The sequence below is a fragment of the Salvelinus fontinalis genome, unplaced genomic scaffold, assembly GCF_029448725.1.
Source record: "Salvelinus fontinalis isolate EN_2023a unplaced genomic scaffold, ASM2944872v1 scaffold_0788, whole genome shotgun sequence".
Classification (NCBI taxonomy): domain Eukaryota; kingdom Metazoa; phylum Chordata; class Actinopteri; order Salmoniformes; family Salmonidae; genus Salvelinus; species Salvelinus fontinalis.
Window position 1 is genome coordinate 41,754 of NW_026600997.1, and position 19,886 is coordinate 61,639.

The window sequence follows — 19,886 nt, forward strand, 5'->3', positions numbered from 1 at the left end:
TTGGATACTACAACACACATACATTATGTTGGATACTACAACACACACACACATTATGTTGGATACTACAACACACACACATTATGTTGGATACTACAACACACACACATTATGTTGGATACTACAACACACACACATTATGTTGGATACTACAACACACATACATTATGTTGGATACTACAACACACACACACATTATGTTGGATACTACAACACACACACATTATGTTGGATACTACAACACACACATACATTATGTTGGATACTACAACACACATACATTATGTTGGATACTACAACACACACACATTATGTTGGATACTACAACACACATACATTATGTTGGATACTACAACACACATTATGTTGGATACTACAACACACACACATTATGTTGGATACTACAACACACATTATGTTGGATACTACAACACACACACACACATTATGTTGGATACTACAACACACACACATTATGTTGGATACTACAACACACACACATTATGTTGGATACTACAACACACATTATGTTGGATACTACAACACACATTATGTTGGATACTACAACACACATTATGTTGGATACTACAACACACATCATGTTGGATACTACAACACACATCATGTTGGATACTACAACACACATTATGTTGGATACTACAACACACATCATGTTGGATACTACAACACACATTATGTTGGATACTACAACACACATACATTATGTTGGATACTACAACACACACACATTATGTTGGATACTACAACACACACACATTATGTTGGATACTACAACACACACACATTATGTTGGATACTACAACACACACACATACATTATGTTGGATACTACAACACACACATACATTATGTTGGATACTACAACACACACATACATTATGTTGGATACTACAACACACATACATTATGTTGGATACTACAACACACACATACATTATGTTGGATACTACAACACACACACATTATGTTGGATACTACAACACACACACACATTATGTTGGATACTACAACACACACACATACATTATGTTGGATACTACAACACACACACATTATGTTGGATACTACAACACACACACATTATGTTGGATACTACAACACACACACATTATGTTGGATACTACAACACACACACATTATGTTGGATACTACAACACACACACATTATGTTGGATACTACAACACACACACATTATGTTGGATACTACAACACACACACATTATGTTGGATACTACAACACACACACATTATGTTGGATACTACAACACACATACATTATGTTGGATACTACAACACACACACATTATGTTGGATACTACAACACACACACACATTATGTTGGATACTACAACACACACACACATTATGTTGGATACTACAACACACACACACACATTATGTTGGATACTACAACACACATACATTATGTTGGATACTACAACACACACATACATTATGTTGGATACTACAACACACACACACATTATGTTGGATACTACAACACACACACATTATGTTGGATACTACAACACACATTATGTTGGATACTACAACACACACACATTATGTTGGATACTACAACACACACACACATTATGTTGGATACTACAACACACACACATTATGTTGGATACTACAACACACATATATTATGTTGGATACTACAACACACACATACATTATGTTGGATACTACAACACACATACATTATGTTGGATACTACAACACACACATACATTATGTTGGATACTACAACACACATATATTATGTTGGATACTACAACACACATATATTATGTTGGATACTACAACACACACATACATTATGTTGGATACTACAACACACATACATGATGTTGGATACTACAACACACATATATTATGTTGGATACTACAACACACACATACATTATGTTGGATACTACAACACACACACATTATGTTGGATACTACAACACACATATATTATGTTGGATACTACAACACACACATACATTATGTTGGATACTACAACACACACACATTATGTTGGATACTACAACACACACACACATTATGTTGGATACTACAACACACACACACATTATGTTGGATACTACAACACACACACATTATGTTGGATACTACAACACACATTATGTTGGATACTACAACACACACACATTATGTTGGATACTACAACACACACACATTATGTTGGATACTACAACACACATATATTATGTTGGATACTACAACACACACATACATTATGTTGGATACTACAACACACACACATTATGTTGGATACTACAACACACACATACATTATGTTGGATACTACAACACACACACATTATGTTGGATACTACAACACACACACATTATGTTGGATACTACAACACACATATATTATTTTGTTTATTCCGGGTCCCCAATATCTGTTACTATAGCAGCAGAGACTTATGCTGAGATTTGGGTGGGGAGGCAGAGACCGTCTGACCATCCGATGTCTGTCATTGATCAGGCTCTCTCCATGCACCCGAGTCATTTTGATTCTGCCCCTCTCTCCATGCACCCGAGTCATTTTGATTCTGCCCCTCTCTCCATGCACCCGAGTCATTTTGATTCTGCCCCTCTCTCCATGCACCCGAGTCATTTTGATTCTGCCCCTCTCCATGCACCCGAGTCATTTTGATTCTGCCCCTCTCCATGCACCCGAGTCATTTTGATTCTGCCCCTCTCTCCATGCACCCGAGTCTTCTCATTTAGATTCTGCCCCTCTCTCCCTCTAATTCATTATTTTCTTCCATTCTTCTCTGTGTTTCTCTTTTTTGCTCTCACTCTCATCTCACTGCTTCCAGAAAGACAGGCTGGCTCTGATTCTCTCTCACTCTCATTGTAACAGATGTGTATACAATATGCTGTCTTACTGACACCTCATCAATGTTTCAATTAAGACTGGAAACAATACAGGCTGTTATACTTCCACCAACCAGTGCCCATCCACATTTGTATTCATGTTCAATCATCATCGTAATGTATGCCATTTAGCAGCTGCTTTTGTCCAAAGCGACTTACGGTCATGCGTGTATACATTTTACTTATGGGTGACACATTTTTTTTACCTAGGCTAATTCATTTCTTTAAAAATGAAGGAGGAGCGAGAGAAAAAGAAAGAGAGAGCTATATCTCATCGTTTTTTTATACTTGAAAATGCAGCTAGCTAGTTTAGCCTACTCAAACACCCGACTCAGAGGGATGCTACAGTATGTTAGATAGCTGGGTATGACTATCCAACACTGGAACTCTTCCAAGTCAAGGTAACCTTCTGGTTTTACTCATTTATTGCCACCGGGGCCCGCCAGTGTAACTGCTGACCTGCTTACTAACTGTCCACTGTACTGCATGACTGTAGCAGATGATGTGTTATGCATTGAAGTCCACAAGCGAAGGGAAAAGGTGAGAGGAGGAGAGCATGTAGATGTGAGAAGGAATACAACAAGATGTTTGTATAGGGCTATGAAAATTAACATTCCACCAAATAAAGAAAACGGAACAAAACGGGGGTAAACATACCGGAATTTGTCCAATAGAAACTCTCGTTTGCTACTGTTAGACTAATGATTACACCCTAGATCAGCTAGATACAGGCAAGATGGTGCAAGGCTGTATTGAATGTGTCACTGTCTGTCACCTCAAATCTTTCTCTCGACCTGTGTGCACCTACTGTAGGTTGTAAACTTGAATTCATAGTCTAGGTTGTAGCAACCTCATGATGGGTACAGGGAAAATTTGAGCATAATTTAGTAGCTTAAACCTATGGATGTTACACTGAACTGGGTGAATGGAATATGAATGACAGTCATCTAATATGCTGTAACATAAATAAGGCCAATTAAAAAAAAGAATTGTCCCCCCTCATCTTAAACGGCACCGACCGCCACTGTCATCATCACCATCACCATGACCATCACCAACATCGAACCCTTCCAGCCAATTTACGGCAGTCCAACATCGAACCCTTCCAGCCAATTTACGGCAGTCCAACATCGAACCCTTCCAGCCAATTTACGGCAGTCCAACATCGAACGCTTCCAGGCAATTTACGGCAGTCCAACATCGAACCCTTCCAGCCAATTTACGGCAGTCCAACATCGAACCCTTCCAGCCAATTTACTTACGACAGTCCAACATCGTCAAAGTCAGCGGCCCACTACCCATTCTTGCTCATTAGCTTTATAGAGGGCGGTGGTAGTAGACGGTGGTAGTAGGCGGTGGTAGTAGGCGGTGGTAGTAGGCGGCGGTGGTAGTAGACTGTGTTAGTCGGCGGTGGTAGTCGGCGGCGGTAGTCGGCGGCGGTAGTAGACGGTGGTAGTAGATGGTGGTAGTAGACGGTGGTAGTAGGCGGTGGTAGTAGGCGGTGGTAGTAGGCGGCGGTGGTAGTAGACTGTGTTAGTCGGCGGTGGTAGTCGGCGGCGGTAGTCGGCGGCGGTAGTAGACGGTGGTAGTAGGCGGTGGTAGTAGACTGTGTTAGTCGGCGGTGGTAGTCGGCGGCGGTAGTCGGCGGCGGTAGTAGACGGTGGTAGTAGATGGTGGTAGTAGACGGTGGTAGTAGGCGGTGGTAGTAGGCGGTGGTAGTAGGCGGCGGTGGTAGTAGACTGTGTTAGTCGGCGGTGGTAGTCGGCGGCGGTAGTCGGCGGCGGTAGTAGACGGTGGTAGTAGGCGGTGGTAGTAGGCGGTGTTAGTAGACAGCGGTAGTAGGCGGCGGTAGTAGGCGGCGGTAGTAGGCGGCGGTAGTAGGCGGCGGTAGTAGGCGGCGGTAGTAGGCGGCGGTAGTAGGCGGCGGTGGTAGTAGGCGGCGGTGGTAGTAGGCGGCGGGAGTAGGCGGCGGCGGTAGTAGGCGGCGGTAGTAGGCGGCGGCGGTAGTAGGCGGCGGTAGTAGGCGGCGGCGGTAGTAGGCGGCGGTAGTAGGCGGCGGTAGTAGGCGGCGGTAGTAGGCGGCGGTGGTAGTAGGCGGCGGTAGTAGGCGGCGGCGGTAGTAGGCGGCGGTAGTAGGCGGCGGCGGTAGTAGGCGGCGGTAGTAGGCGGCGGCGGTAGTAGGCGGCGGTAGTAGGCGGCGGCGGTAGTAGGCGGCGGTAGTAGGCGGCGGCGGTAGTAGGCGGCGGTAGTAGGCGGCGGCGGTAGTAGGCGGCGGTAGTAGGCGGCGGTAGTAGGCGGCGGTGGTAGTAGGCAGCGGTAGTAGGCGGTACTAACAGTGAAAGGCTGTCTGTCTACTTTGGACGATGCACTGTTGTGTTACTACTGTCATCGGCTTGCTTTCCATAGTAACCAATGGTTCAACAAGAGCCCCTTATGTGGGCAGACTCAGACACGGTGGTGTATGTGAACAGTGCATGTCATGACCGATGAAAGTGATGGATACTACCTCTATCTAATCATTTTCACACCTCTGTTTGTCTTCAGGTAACAACGCATTTAAGTCACCCGAGGATTTCAAGGTGTCTCTCCCCCTGCGCACCAACTACCTGTACGGACGCATCAAGAAGAGTCTCCCTGAGATGTATGCCTTCACAGTGTGTATGTGGCTGAAGTCCAGCGCCAGCCCTGGTATAGGAACCCCCTTCTCCTACGGGGTGCCAGGACAGGCCAATGAAATCGTGCTCATCGAGTGGGGCAACAACCCCATAGAGCTGTTGGTCAACGACAAAGTAAGTCCTAGTCTTTTATTGATTGTCCATTACAAAAACAACTCCTGGGCTACGGCCACGAAAGACTCATTTACTCTAAAGAACTTGGTTACAGTTGAGTATGTATCATTGTGCATTTTCTATTACAAAAACAAACTGACGATTGAATAGACACAGAACGATGAAGCCAGCACAGAAAAGGAACTGAAATGGGGTCATGTTGTAGTCCTTCCAGTCTGTTTTCAGGGGGTAGAACCAACAGGTTCTTGAACCTGGGTCCAGTGACTATCAACACAACACCATGGCCGTTACACCAAGAGGCCCACACCTCTTGTTGAGGGTCCTAGGTTGGCTTAAGGTCGCTTCAATATTTACATTTAATACTGAAAATCAGACACTTTTCCCCCTTGTTAACCAATGCTTTTTGATGGAAGACAATTTCCAATGTGCTCAAAAAGATGCTACAATTAATATTTTATGGGTTTCTGTCTTCAAAGGAATACAACCATGGCAATCGTGGTGTTTGAATAGACAGCACTAATAGTTATTGTTTCTGTGCGTTTCTGCTGGATAACTGAACCTAGGGGCTCAGAGGGAGTTGAGTTTGGCTGAAGTGAAGTAGGGTGGGGTTTTTTCAGTTCTGGGGTTGGATTTGGGTTTGTGTTGGGCATCTGGTTTATTGGCAGAGCCAGTTTTCCCCACAGTTCTGGTTTCACCATGTATTATACATGTGTGTATGTCAGACAAACACTAGAAATGAAGAGAGAGAAGGGAGGGAGAGATGGGGGAGGGGGGAGCAGAGTGTACAGGAAGATGGAAGAGGGAACCAATACAGCACCAGAGAACAGACAAACCAATACAGCACCAGAGAACAGACAAACCAATACAGCACCAGAGAACAGACAAACCAATACAGCACCAGAGAACAGACAAACCAATACAGCACCAGAGAACAGACAAACCAATACAGCACCAGAGAACAGACAAACCAATACAGCACCAGAGAACAGACAAACCAATACAGCACCAGAGAACAGACAAACCAATACAGCACCAGAGAACAGACAAACCAATACAGCACCAGAGAACAGACAAACCAATACAGCACCAGAGAACAGACAAACCAATACAGCACCAGAGAACAGACAAACCAATACAGCACCAGAGAACAGACAAACCAATACAGCACCAGAGAACAGACAAACCAATACAGCACCAGAGAACAGACAAACCAATACAGCACCAGAGAACAGACAAACCAATACAGCACCAGAGAACAGACAAACCAATACAGCACCAGAGAACAGACAAACCAATACAGCACCAGAGAACAGACAAACCAATACAGCACCAGAGAACAGACAAACCAATACAGCACCAGAGAACAGACAAACCAATACAGCACCAGAGAACAGACAAACCAATACAGCACCAGAGAACAGACAAACCAATACAGCACCAGAGAACAGACAAACCAATACAGCACCAGAGAACAGAGGGACCGATACCAGCACCAGAGAACAGAGGAATTAATACAGCACCAGAGAACAGAGGGACCGATACCAGCACCAGAGAACAGAGGAATTAATACAGCACCAGAGAACAGAGGGACCGATACAGCACCAGAGAACAGAGGGACCGATACAGCACCAGAGAACAGAGGGACCGATACCAGCACCAGAGAACAGAGGAATTAATACAGCACCAGAGAACAGAGGGACCGATACCAGCACCAGAGAACAGAGGAATTAATACAGCACCAGAGAACAGAGGGACCGATACAGCACCAGAGAACAGAGGGACCGATACAGCACCAGAGAACAGAGGGACCGATACAGCACCAGAGAACAGAGGGACCGATACAGCACCAGAGAACAGAGGGACCGATACAGCACCAGAGAACAGAGGGACCGATACAGCACCAGAGAACAGAGGGACCGATACAGCACCAGAGAACAGAGGGACCGATACAGCACCAGAGAACAGAGGGACCGATACAGCACCAGAGAACAGAGGGACCGATACAGCACCAGAGAACAGAGGGACCGATACAGCACCAGAGAACAGAGGGACCGATACAGCACCAGAGAACAGAGGGACCGATACAGCACCAGAGAACAGAGGGACCGATACAGCACCAGAGAACAGAGGGACCGATAACAGCACCAGAGAACAGAGGGACCGATACCAGCACCAGAGAACAGAGGGACCGATACCAGCACCAGAGAACAGAGGGACCGATACCAGCACCAGAGAACAGAGGGACCGATACCAGCACCAGAGAACAGAGGGACCGATACCAGCACCAGAGAACAGAGGGACCGATACCAGCACCAGAGAACAGAGGGACCGATACCAGCACCAGAGAACAGAGGGACCGATACCAGCACCAGAGAACAGAGGGACCGATACCAGCACCAGAGAACAGAGGGACCGATACCAGCACCAGAGAACAGAGGGACCGATACCAGCACCAGAGAACAGAGGGACCGATACCAGCACCAGAGAACAGAGGGACCGATACCAGCACCAGAGAACAGAGGGACCGATACCAGCACCAGAGAACAGAGGGACCGATACCAGCACCAGAGAACAGAGGGACCGATACCAGCACCAGAGAACAGAGGGACCGATACCAGCACCAGAGAACAGAGGGACCGATACCAGCACCAGAGAACAGAGGGACCGATACCAGCACCAGAGAACAGAGGGACCGATACCAGCACCAGAGAACAGAGGGACCGATACCAGCACCAGAGAACAGAGGGACCGATACCAGCACCAGAGAACAGAGGGACCGATACCAGCACCAGAGAACAGAGGGACCGATACCAGCACCAGAGAACAGAGGGACCGATACCAGCACCAGAGAACAGAGGGACCGATACCAGCACCAGAGAACAGAGGGACCGATACCAGCACCAGAGAACAGAGGGACCGATACCAGCACCAGAGAACAGAGGGACCGATACCAGCACCAGAGAACAGAGGGACCGATACCAGCACCAGAGAACAGAGGGACCGATACCAGCACCAGAGAACAGAGGGACCGATACCAGCACCAGAGAACAGAGGGACCGATACCAGCACCAGAGAACAGAGGGACCGATACCAGCACCAGAGAACAGAGGGACCGATACCAGCACCAGAGAACAGAGGGACCGATACCAGCACCAGAGAACAGAGGGACCGATACCAGCACCAGAGAACAGAGGGACCGATACCAGCACCAGAGAACAGAGGGACCGATACCAGCACCAGAGAACAGAGGGACCGATACCAGCACCAGAGAACAGAGGGACCGATACCAGCACCAGAGAACAGAGGGACCGATAACAGCACCAGAGAACAGAGGGACCGATAACAGCACCAGAGAACAGAGGGACCGATAACAGCACCAGAGAACAGAGGGACCGATAACAGCACCAGAGAACAGAGGGACCGATACCAGCACCAGAGAACAGGGGGACCGATACCAGCACCAGAGAACAGGGGGACCGATACCAGCACCAGAGAACAGGGGGACCGATACCAGCACCAGAGAACAGGGGGACCGATACCAGCACCAGAGAACAGGGGGACCGATACCAGCACCAGAGAACAGGGGGACCGATACCAGCACCAGAGAACAGGGGGACCGATACCAGCACCAGAGAACAGGGGGACCGATACCAGCACCAGAGAACAGGGGGACCGATACCAGCACCAGAGAACAGGGGGACCGATACCAGCACCAGAGAACAGGGGGACCGATACCAGCACCAGAGAACAGGGGGACCGATAACAGCACCAGAGAACAGAGGGACCGATAACAGCACCAGAGAACAGAGGGGCCGATAACAGCACCAGAGAACAGAGGGACCGATAACAGCACCAGAGAACAGAGGGGCCGATACCAGCACCAGAGATTAGAGGAACCAATGAAAGTGTTAGTGAGTGTGAGAGAGGAGGAAAGAGGGTCAGAGACTGTGTGAGAGAAGATGAAATCATGAATATTACACTAATATTCATTTCAAAATGTTTTAATAACTAACTAACACGACCCATGTCTGCGTGGTGATTCCTGGTAATATAATCAACAGTTTAAGGTTAGAATATTACACCATGTTCTTTTGTCAATGGTACACCATTCATCTGGTGCAAATGCTCTCATGCTCCAAAATGAGATTTATTAAAGATAGAGAGAAAATCTTCCCTGGATCAAATCCATTCCACATTCCTGTTGCATCTCATTATTTTGGCTTCTGTAAGGAGTTAAAGTATTCGTTCACTATTATAGAACCATAACTCTATTTTGGATGTAATTGGCATGTTTTAGAAGGGTCCAGATACTTTAGCAGTTTCACTTGGTTTTGAGAAACATACTTCTCTGTTCAGCACTGCTGGTAACGGAAACCGCTCGAATTGCATAAAATGGAATGTAACTTTGCGGATAAAGTTTGGAAATGCATCATTTAATGTGTACATTTACATTTACATTTACATTTAAGTCATTTAGCAGACGCTCTTATCCAGAGCGACTTACAAATTGGTGCATTCACCTTATGACATCCAGTGGAACAGCCACTTTACAATAGTGCATCTAAATCTTTTAAGGGGGGGGGGGGGGCAGAAGGATTGCTTTATCCTATCCTAGGTATTCCTTGAAGAGGTGGGGTTTCAGGTGTCTCCGGAAGGTGGTGATTGACTCCGCTGTCCTGGCGTCGTGAGGGAGTTCGTTCCACCATTGGGGTGCCAGAGCAGCGAACAGTTTTGACTGGGCTGAGCGGGAACTGTACTTCCTCAGTGGTAGGGAGGCGAGCAGGCCAGAGGTGGATGAACGCAGTGCCCTTGTTTGGGTGAAGGGCCTGATCAGAGCCTGAAGGTACTGAGGTGCCGTTCCCCTCACAGCTCCGTAGGCAAGCACCATGGTCTTGTAGCGGATGCGAGCTTCAACTGGAAGCCAGTGGAGAGAGCGGAGGAGCGGGGTGACGTGAGAGAACTTGGGAAGGTTGAACATCAAAAGACCTGCACCACTATACTGAGAGCTTTGCCGTTTGGAAAATGACTTACTTGAGAAACGGCAAAGAGAAAAAAAGTAAAATCACCAAGTAAAAAGCCCAAAAAGTGTCTGGACCCTTCTATAAGATGACATTTACATCCGAAATACAGATTAGGTAAAACAAATATTGAACCAGTCCTTTAAAGCTTTCCTAATGCCAAAATATATCCACTTGGAACTTATTTGATCAGTACTTTGGCAGCAGTTGGCTGCCTATTGGACAAGAGTAAACATCTTTTGATGGAGTGGTTGGTTGGGTTTAGTCAAGACCCGGATGGTGGGGTTTTATTACATTTCTTTCTGCACCTGTCAGATCTACAACGTGAAATGCCCTCACACCTTTAAGGATTGCTTGCAGGTGCATTCTAGGAAACGTTGAATAATCGTTCATAGAAAATAAACTCCCTCATCACTTGTTGTTTATTTTTTGCAAATGTTTGGGTCTCATAGCCTTTGTCAAAGCTTTGATTAGAGAATGTTTACTGAAATGTTGGTGTGGTCTAAAAGACATTCTGCAACTGTTTCATCTGCCGGGCCCTATGTAAACAACAGTTGCTGTGTTTGTTTCCTGCTCACACGGTCAGGGAGAAACTCCTGGCTCCGGGTATGATATCAGACCTAACGTCCTCAGGTTGACCAAGGCTCAGGGCTATTACTAGAGGGCAGTAATTAGGTCCACAGTATCAATGCTCTGGTTGATTGGCTTTAGTGTAAATGTGATATGCTGGAACACCTTTGGAGGTCAAGCGTCTAGTTTCTCATGGGAGGGATTAAGAGCAGACAGGAAATTGTTGGCAGTAGCCTCTGCATGTCATGGTCTCTATGGTCTCTATGGCTCATATAGAAGCTCTATATAAAGCTAATGACTTCCACCTCCATTCTCTCCTATGCTGAATCCTCTGTGGACCATGATGACATTGTAAAGTCTGGGTAAAGCGCTGATGTCGTAACCTGTGCTATATCTTTCTGGTCTTGTTTTCGAAGTGCAATCCCATATGACTGCAATTTCTACAGTCTACAGTATATTGTCACTTTACTCTTTATAAACTATTTGTAAAGTGCTGGTGGTGTCTTGCTCCATTTGGCCCTGTGTTGTGTGTCTCAGTCAAAGCTTTATTGTGCCATCTGCCCCAGTGATATATAGCACTTGTGCTCTCTTGCCTCTCACGGCAGATTGTACGGTTCAACTTGAGCTCTATTGCCCTATCTCCCCTGGGATATTCTCCCTGATAGTAAAGTCTACAATAAGCTCTTAAGGGGAATCCTATCCTTCACTTGAGTGAATGTTTTTCTAAGTTTCCCATAGACATCCATGCATGACTAAATGAAAATTGGACTTAAGTGGAAATTAAGATTCACCACACAAAGACAAAAACACAGGTATTCTCTTGCCCCTTTTGCCCAAGTTAGTATAGCCCCTCTAACATGAATTACCCTCCTTGACCCTCTTTGCCCCTATAAGTATTCTACATTTACATTTGAGGCACTTAGCAGACACTCTTATCCAGAGCGGCTTACAATTAAACGTGAATCCCATCTAACGTTGTACTGCCCATCTCACCCTAATTACCCAGGTGGCCCAGTTGCCCCTGTCGGTGAGCGACGGCCGCTGGCACCACATTTGCATCACCTGGACGACGCGGGACGGCTTCTGGGAGGCATACCAGGATGGGGAGAGGCTGGGCACCGGGGAGAACCTGGCCCCCTGGCACCCAATTAAACCTGGAGGGGTGATCATCCTGGGACAGGAACAGGTGAGGCTTAGCCAGGCTCTGATGTACTCCCACCGGAGAGGGAGAGGGGGAGGGTGTTCCCCCTGGAGAGGGAGTGGGGGAGATGAACAGGTGAGGCTTAGCCAGGCTCTGATGTACTCCCACCGGAGAGGGAGAGGGGGAGATGAACAGGGGAGAAGGGGGAGGCAAGGCTCTTGTCACGCTATCAACAACCCTTTACCATTACCTCACCTCTCTGCCTGCCTTAACCAGTGACAGCGCACCCTTGGGAGCATTGTTAGTGTGACACTCCAACAGATATCTCCATGACAGCATCTTACTATCTCTACGGCGATGTAGTACAGAACACTGACTATTAAGATCGTTCCCATAGGGACCCAGTAATGTAACGTAGCTGTTGGGTCTCATTGGGTGGACTACTTTATGCAGCACGTGTGCTGCTAGTCTATGTGGAAAGCTACAGTGCATGTAGTGTGTCTTTCATGGATAAAATTGCAATTGCAGAGTGAAATGACAGACGCACAGAGGAAACCAATAGCAGAGCAATAGATCTGTCTCATCTATCAGACGTACTATACAATTTATTTGAATTGTCGTTCTGTTCCGGCTTTGGCAAAATTATTGATGTCTTTGAATTCTTGTTGAACGCAGAAACGATGAATCACCCAGGCTATGACGTTTCTGTACACTGATGGGATTTTAAACGCAGTCCCTCTCCCTCTACAGGACATGGTGGGGGGTCGTTTCGACGCCACCCAGGCCTTCGTTGGCGAGCTGAGCCAGTTCAACATGTGGGACCGGGTCCTCCGGCCTGTGGACATCATGGGAATGGCCAACTGCTCCTCCTACATGCCCGGGAACATTGTTCCCTGGATCGACACCAACGTAGAAGTCATGGGAGGAGCATCCAAGGTGGCGTTGGAGATCTGCGAGGACCGTATGTTCGAACCGTAAAGGAGTTGGATGTGTAACGTTGTTATGACACTGGGTTCCGAAGGTTCCGGAGGCTTGAGAGGTGGTTCTGGTTCCGCGCTCTCTGTGCTGCTTCAGAAACACCCCTCAAGGAGGAAAAAGGGCTCAACGGGTATTGCCTTTGTTTACAGACCTAGATCTAGTAAATGGGTCAACTTCTTGTTTCTCCAATGTGTTTTGGTGTGATTTTCCATGCTTAAGTACATGGCTCACAAGTTCATGCCCATTCCAACGTGATTCTAACTAGAGGATTTTACAGAGAACCCACTTGAGACTGAGGACTCTATACTCTGTATTCTGTCTTTTACTCCTTTAGCTAGATATCCTTTTGACTGAGTCATGTTTGGACACAGCTCCCCTCTTAGGCATTTCATACACTGATAATTGAGCACTGTACTGTATTCAGAGAATGTGAGCTAATATATAACCCATAGAAGCTTTTATTGTGTTGTGTGGACAGCTATTTCTGAGTTGCATGGCAAACTTCTACGGTAAATGATGTGAGCTTGTGTTCCTTTGCAGTTAAAAGAAGCCCCATATTCCAGAGAGGGCTATTGATGAGTATAGAATATAAAGGCAACGGTGGAATAGACCATGTTCAACGTGTGCATGTGTTTTGACCTGTCACTGAGAGTATTGAGTGCAAAAGTGAATGCTTGCGTACTGTATGTGTGTATATGTGTGTGCATATGTACATGCACAGGTGGGTGTGTTTACTGTAATAGCAGTATGTGTGGGTGTGTGCACGCTCTCGTTGTGTAAAAGGCCCTAGAGATTAGTGACGAGGACATTCACATTCTTGTAAATCTATTCTAATACCTCTCCTCCCCTTGAGCAGCTGCCATCCCAAGCAGCTTTGTGCAGCGGCCGGCCCAGGCAGGTTAAAAGCAAAGTCGGAAAGCTGCCGAGGACTGGCGGGAAGCCGGGAATTCAGCGCTCTGTGTGCCACACTGGGGGAGTGTGGGTTGGAATGGGATGCCAGGGACTGGATGACCTTCAAGGAAGGATTTTATCCATAATCTGTGTTAGTAAATATCATGTTTGTCAAATGAAGGAGAAGATGAATGTGAGCTATTTTACTATCCCGTTGCATTGTATAATATAGAGGCATTTTGCTATAAGCCAGAGAGACCCTATGAAAATGAAGAGTGTGAAACTAAAGATGAGAAGAGATCTGAATGTTTCTGGTTGGAACAAGACAAAAAGCACTGGAACACTTTGCTTTGTTTCTGTTTGTAGAAAATGTCTTTCATTTCCTTAGGGATAAGAAAAAAGAACTCCGTTCTGAATTAATGTTGTGCTTCATTCCAGTCCATTTAAACTACAGTGATTTGAAATGTGGTGCAGTAGATACACGTGTGTCAAGTTTGCTTCTTCAACTCTGTTCACACTTGTTTTGCTGCAACACAATAGCACAATGCCTGTCAATTCAACCCTTATCTGGTTATGAAGAGTGCAGAGGACTAACCTGATGTTAGGAAACAAATGGCTGTTTGTCTCTTCCTTTCCTTTGCGACATCTTGGAAAGATATACGTTTGTAAAAACAGAACAGCGGGATTCAGAACATTTCTGATGGCCTTTGAGAATGTTATAATGCAGTAATGTTTTAAAGGGGTACACACCTATCATTTTGGAACATTTCAAAGTTATTCTACATATGAATGTCCTTTTATGTGTTATATAAATGTATGTTTTATTTCTGTAGAGACAATTTAATTTCTTGTATTTTATTAGCCTTTCTGCTCATGAGTTAATGTGTTTACCTGCACTGAGTCACTATTTCATTCAGAATGTTAGTGGAAGAAGGACATCTTCTTTTAAAATGTTCAATGGCCTTTTTTTCAGCACCGAATGTGCTTTTTGTTTGCGGATGATTCAAAGCATAAAGTTGGAATCCTTAAGGTGAAACAGCCACGTCCGTTTGGGATATTACAACAACAGAGAAGTTACTGAAAACAACAAACACTTTATTTCACCTCGGACATCATTGCACTACTTTTTTCTTTTTACAATGCCGTGTGACAAAACAATAACAGCGGCGGTGGGATGACCAGTAGCGCTGCTTTCCTCTACTGTGGACTCCATCTTTCACTTCAGCAAATATCATTTGTATTTTTTCCCTACAATGCAACCTTGGAATTGTGAAAAGATAAATGAGAAACAAAAAGGATTCAGCTGTTGCTTTAACCTCATCTTCATCTACCATTTATGTTCTGTGTCTCCATGCAGTGTGGTTGGATGTCCTCTTGCACCTAATAAAATGTTCAAAATCCAAATACGAACAATTGCCTGAAAATCGTGCCATCAGAAAGAGTTCAAGTGTTGAATAGATTCATGGGTCAGCTGCGGAGTGCAGTGGAGGCTGGTGCAGGGAGAAAGGGGAGAAAGGATCTCCCTTATACTATTGAAAGACATTAAAGATAGTGCAACATATTTAAAAACCCTCCTTGTAATCAAACTATACTAAATGCTGTATACTCACGTGTCGGCTATTTCACTGTAGTAGGAATATATATATCGTCCCATGTGAGGATAAACAGGATAAGGTCCAGTAAAATAGTACCTCTGTCCTGTTAAGATTACCTTAACAGGCTACTCATACTGCCTCCCCTTCTATCAATACAGATGAATCATAACCAAACACATGTTTCATAAGGCTTGTAAACTGACAGAATGTGATTGTATACTTCTTAACACCGTCTTATTTGTCGCGCTTGTTGACTACAGACACAAAGTCAGGAGAGGTGTCATGTTGTGTGCAACGAGTCCGACCCAGAGGATATGAATGGATGTTTTCTCTCTCTCTCTCCATCCGTAGAATGTTATCAACAGTGGAGAAATCCTCTGGCTGGCAGCCTTCCAGGTGGAAATGAGAAATCGGCCTCAGTGGATTATGGGAAGCAGCAGCGGTAATGTAGGGCACGTTGCGTTCGAGAGCTCTCCTCTCTCCGTGTTCTCTGCTTGAGCTGTCACGGTTGGCACTATTGCTTAATTCATGTGTTGCCGCGACACCCCAGGGGGTCACATTGTGAATGCATTGTAAATCAGGCCCAATTACTGACTGTAAACAAGAGGATGGAAATAGTGGTTCAGTAAACTGTAGCTTTTTGACAAGTGCTGTGGAGATGGAGGGAGAGCACACTCTGCTTGAGAATTTAGGGGGATAATTCTACTCTGAACTTAGATTTCCAATATGGTCTCATAAGAATGTGTCAAAATAATGACATTTTACTATTGTAGGTAGCGATATGTCATATACGGTGACGTATTACTTGTCTACTATATGACTGGCCAGCCAGTGGAGAAAGAGCTAATTTTCCATCTCAAAAGATTCTTTCCAGGTTTCTTCCTTCTTTCCCAACTGTTGCTAGAGGCATACTCTATTGTTGAGTTTAAAAGTGGGTTTTGTGACGCATTCTGTGACAAACGACAGTACTACCTACACAAACCTACGCAAATGTAATTCAGATTGGCATGTAGCTAATACATCTAACAAGTGTAGAGGGAGACATATACATCTTTGTACCCAACAGTGAAATTATTATTCTGGACCTTTGAGAGAGTGGGAATGTGCTACTGCTATTATTGCGTTTAAACACTATGCATCAGCTACTCGCGACTCTTTCGGCATAGGAATAGACTTAGGGAGTTTCAGCACAAGTCACGATAGTACACTATTAAAGGAAGTACAGTATTAAAGGAAGGAATTGCAAGGAATGTAATTAAATAAGTGCTAGCGTAGATGCAGATGTAATGACAACTACTTCAGGCTAAAAGTGCATCACTTGAAAGGGTTTAACTCAATGTTATTACCCAGTAGGCCAGTTTCCCCACTCCACTTCCCTAGCACAATGGATGGAGTGTAGGCTACTTATATTGCTCTGCGGATGACATTGGCACCGGAGGCTCACAATTATTTGGCAGATAGTTTATTAAAGCTTTGTATTCTGCTCCTACACACTCACATACAACACACACGCACACAGACACAGTCACACACACACCCATGATGTTGGGTGTTCGCGCTATGCATTTTCAACGGAGCCCAATGTTGTGTTGGAGTGTGTGAAGCTGGGTGCATCCAAGTCTAAACCCTGTAATTAAAGCCAACCGGTGTCGGGCATATTTGATCACTGGTGGTAACGCATCCCATCACTGCTAAGTGAAGAATGGAGAATTAAAGGGCTCAATTAAAGAATTAAAGAGCTCTCAGACGGTCCTCTCAGGAGACGAAGAGAGCGGGACTAGACGAGACCCGACGCTTTGCTTCGTGACCGGGAGATAAAACTTCACTTCAGACCACAGAGAAGCTCCTTTGGCCCTGATGATTATTAGAGTCTGTAGGATAAAGGCATTGAACAGCAGCAGGATCTGACTATACAGCTGGGTTTGGGTGTGTGCTGCCTGCTGCCGTTTTTTAGGCTACTTGGATCTCTCCGACTATTAGGCAGATCCACACCCCCTTTGGCCTCAACAACTGTCATGAAATGAGGATTCATAAAGAACTCTTCACATTTTTGCCCTGGTCTTCTCTCCATCTGGCTGCCATTTCGTTTTTAAATGAGCCTATTTTCTAAGCCCCTCCTCCTCTTTTATCTGAGCTGTTCATATTTAGTTAGTTTGTGTGTTCAAAAGAAAAAAGCGAAGCAGAAGGCCTGAAACCAGAAATACATCAATGTTACTCTTTAAAACACATTAATGTGCCTCAACATTGTCATTCAAAAGATAGTACTGTGTAATGGCGGGTAATGAAAGGTTTAACTTGTGTAGATTTTTTCCACTAACAACACATTGTAACAGTGACATACTGTATAAATAACATGTCAGCTTGGGTGACATATAAGTAACTACAACAGTCAAATGTCATAATTTTGAACATTTATAATGAGAACATGTTGGACACTTACTTTGATAAGTTTCAAGGTAATGCACATTCATCAACACTTCATAAATGTGTCAGCTGTAGCCCAAGCCAACAACACAGACACAGACACAGCCCAAGCCAACAACACAGACACAGCCCAAGCCAACAACACAGACACAGCCCAACAATGAACACGTTGTGGACACAGCCCAACAATGAACATGTTGTGAACACAGCCCAACAATGAACATGTTGTGAACACAGCCCAACAATGAACACGTTGTGAACATAGCCCAACAATGAACATGTTGTGAACATAGCCCAACAATGAACATGTTGTGAACACAGCCCAACAATGAACACGTTGTGAACATAGCCCAACAATGAACACGTTGTGGACACAGCCCAACAATGAACACGTTGTGGACACAGCCCAACAATGAACACGTTGTGAACACAGCCCAACAATGAACATGTTGTGGCCACAGCCCAACAATGAACATGTTGTGAACACAGCCCAACAATGAACACGTTGTGAACACAGCCCAACAATGAACATGTTGTGAACACAGCCCAACAATGAACACGTTGTGGACACAGCCCAACAATGAACACGTTGTGAACACAGCCCAACAATGAACATGTTGTGGACACAGCCCAACAATGAACATGTTGTGAACACAGCCCAACAATGAACACGTTGTGAACACAGCCCAACAATGAACATGTTGTGAACACAGCCCAACAATGAACACGTTGTGGACACAGCCCAACAATGAACATGTTGTGAACACAGCCCAACAATGAACATGTTGTGGCCTCGTTGGAACATTGTATTTGTATTTCAGCAGTTTCAAAACGCTGCCATTTTAATCACTAACCATTGGTCCATATGATATCGGAAATAGTATTTCTTGATATTTGATTGGATTTTGATACTGCACCACTTTGATCATAATTACCTGGAACAGAGACAGACAATATGAGGAGGATTTTAAAGCCAGGATGAGTGGTTTCTTACAGAGAAAGCGAAAAAGGTTGAAATATTGTTTTCCATGAAGTTCACACAAATCTAATTCACATGTCATTTACATATTTCTGTAACATCTTGATAACTTATTTTAGTGTCTGTGTGTCTTTTATAGTGTATCTGGTGTGTATATATATTGTTTATGTATTTGCTGGGGGAAACAAATGTCCCCTTTGGGAGATAAATAAAGTACGATCTTATCTTAGATAGCACCTCTCTAAAACGTCCCAGTGTTGTCTGACCACAACCACGCTACCAATATTATAGGCAATACTCAAAGTTGTGACATAGATTTTTTACGCTGCCGTTGCATCAAATATGAATACATGTTTTGTTGCATTATGATGTAATGTTGACTGATAAGACAGCCAAGGGTCACAGTACTGAGGCAATCAACTCAAAGTCAACAAACGTTAATCTGGAGATATAAGACTATACAGTATAATACAGTACATGAGTGATGGAGAAGCGTAGTGTGATCCTCTAGCTCTCTGTGGAAACTGTTGGATCTACAGTACATCTGCCTGGTAGACTGAGGATACTACATCTGCCTC

At 45.0% G+C, this 19,886-nt stretch overlaps 1 protein-coding gene across 1 annotated transcript in view; it reads left to right on the top strand.

The window, feature by feature from the left end:
• Positions 1–15,714, top strand: part of LOC129847343 (neuronal pentraxin-2-like) — a 44,001-nt gene extending 28,287 nt beyond the window's left edge. Inside the window, exons 3-5 of the mRNA XM_055915108.1 lie at positions 5,468–5,712; positions 12,307–12,486; positions 13,192–15,714. Of these exons, the coding sequence (XP_055771083.1) occupies positions 5,468–5,712; positions 12,307–12,486; positions 13,192–13,419 (653 nt within the window). The 3' untranslated portion in view covers positions 13,420–15,714. The remainder of the gene's footprint in view (positions 1–5,467; positions 5,713–12,306; positions 12,487–13,191) is intronic.
• The last annotated feature ends 4,172 nt before the right edge of the window (positions 15,715–19,886 follow it).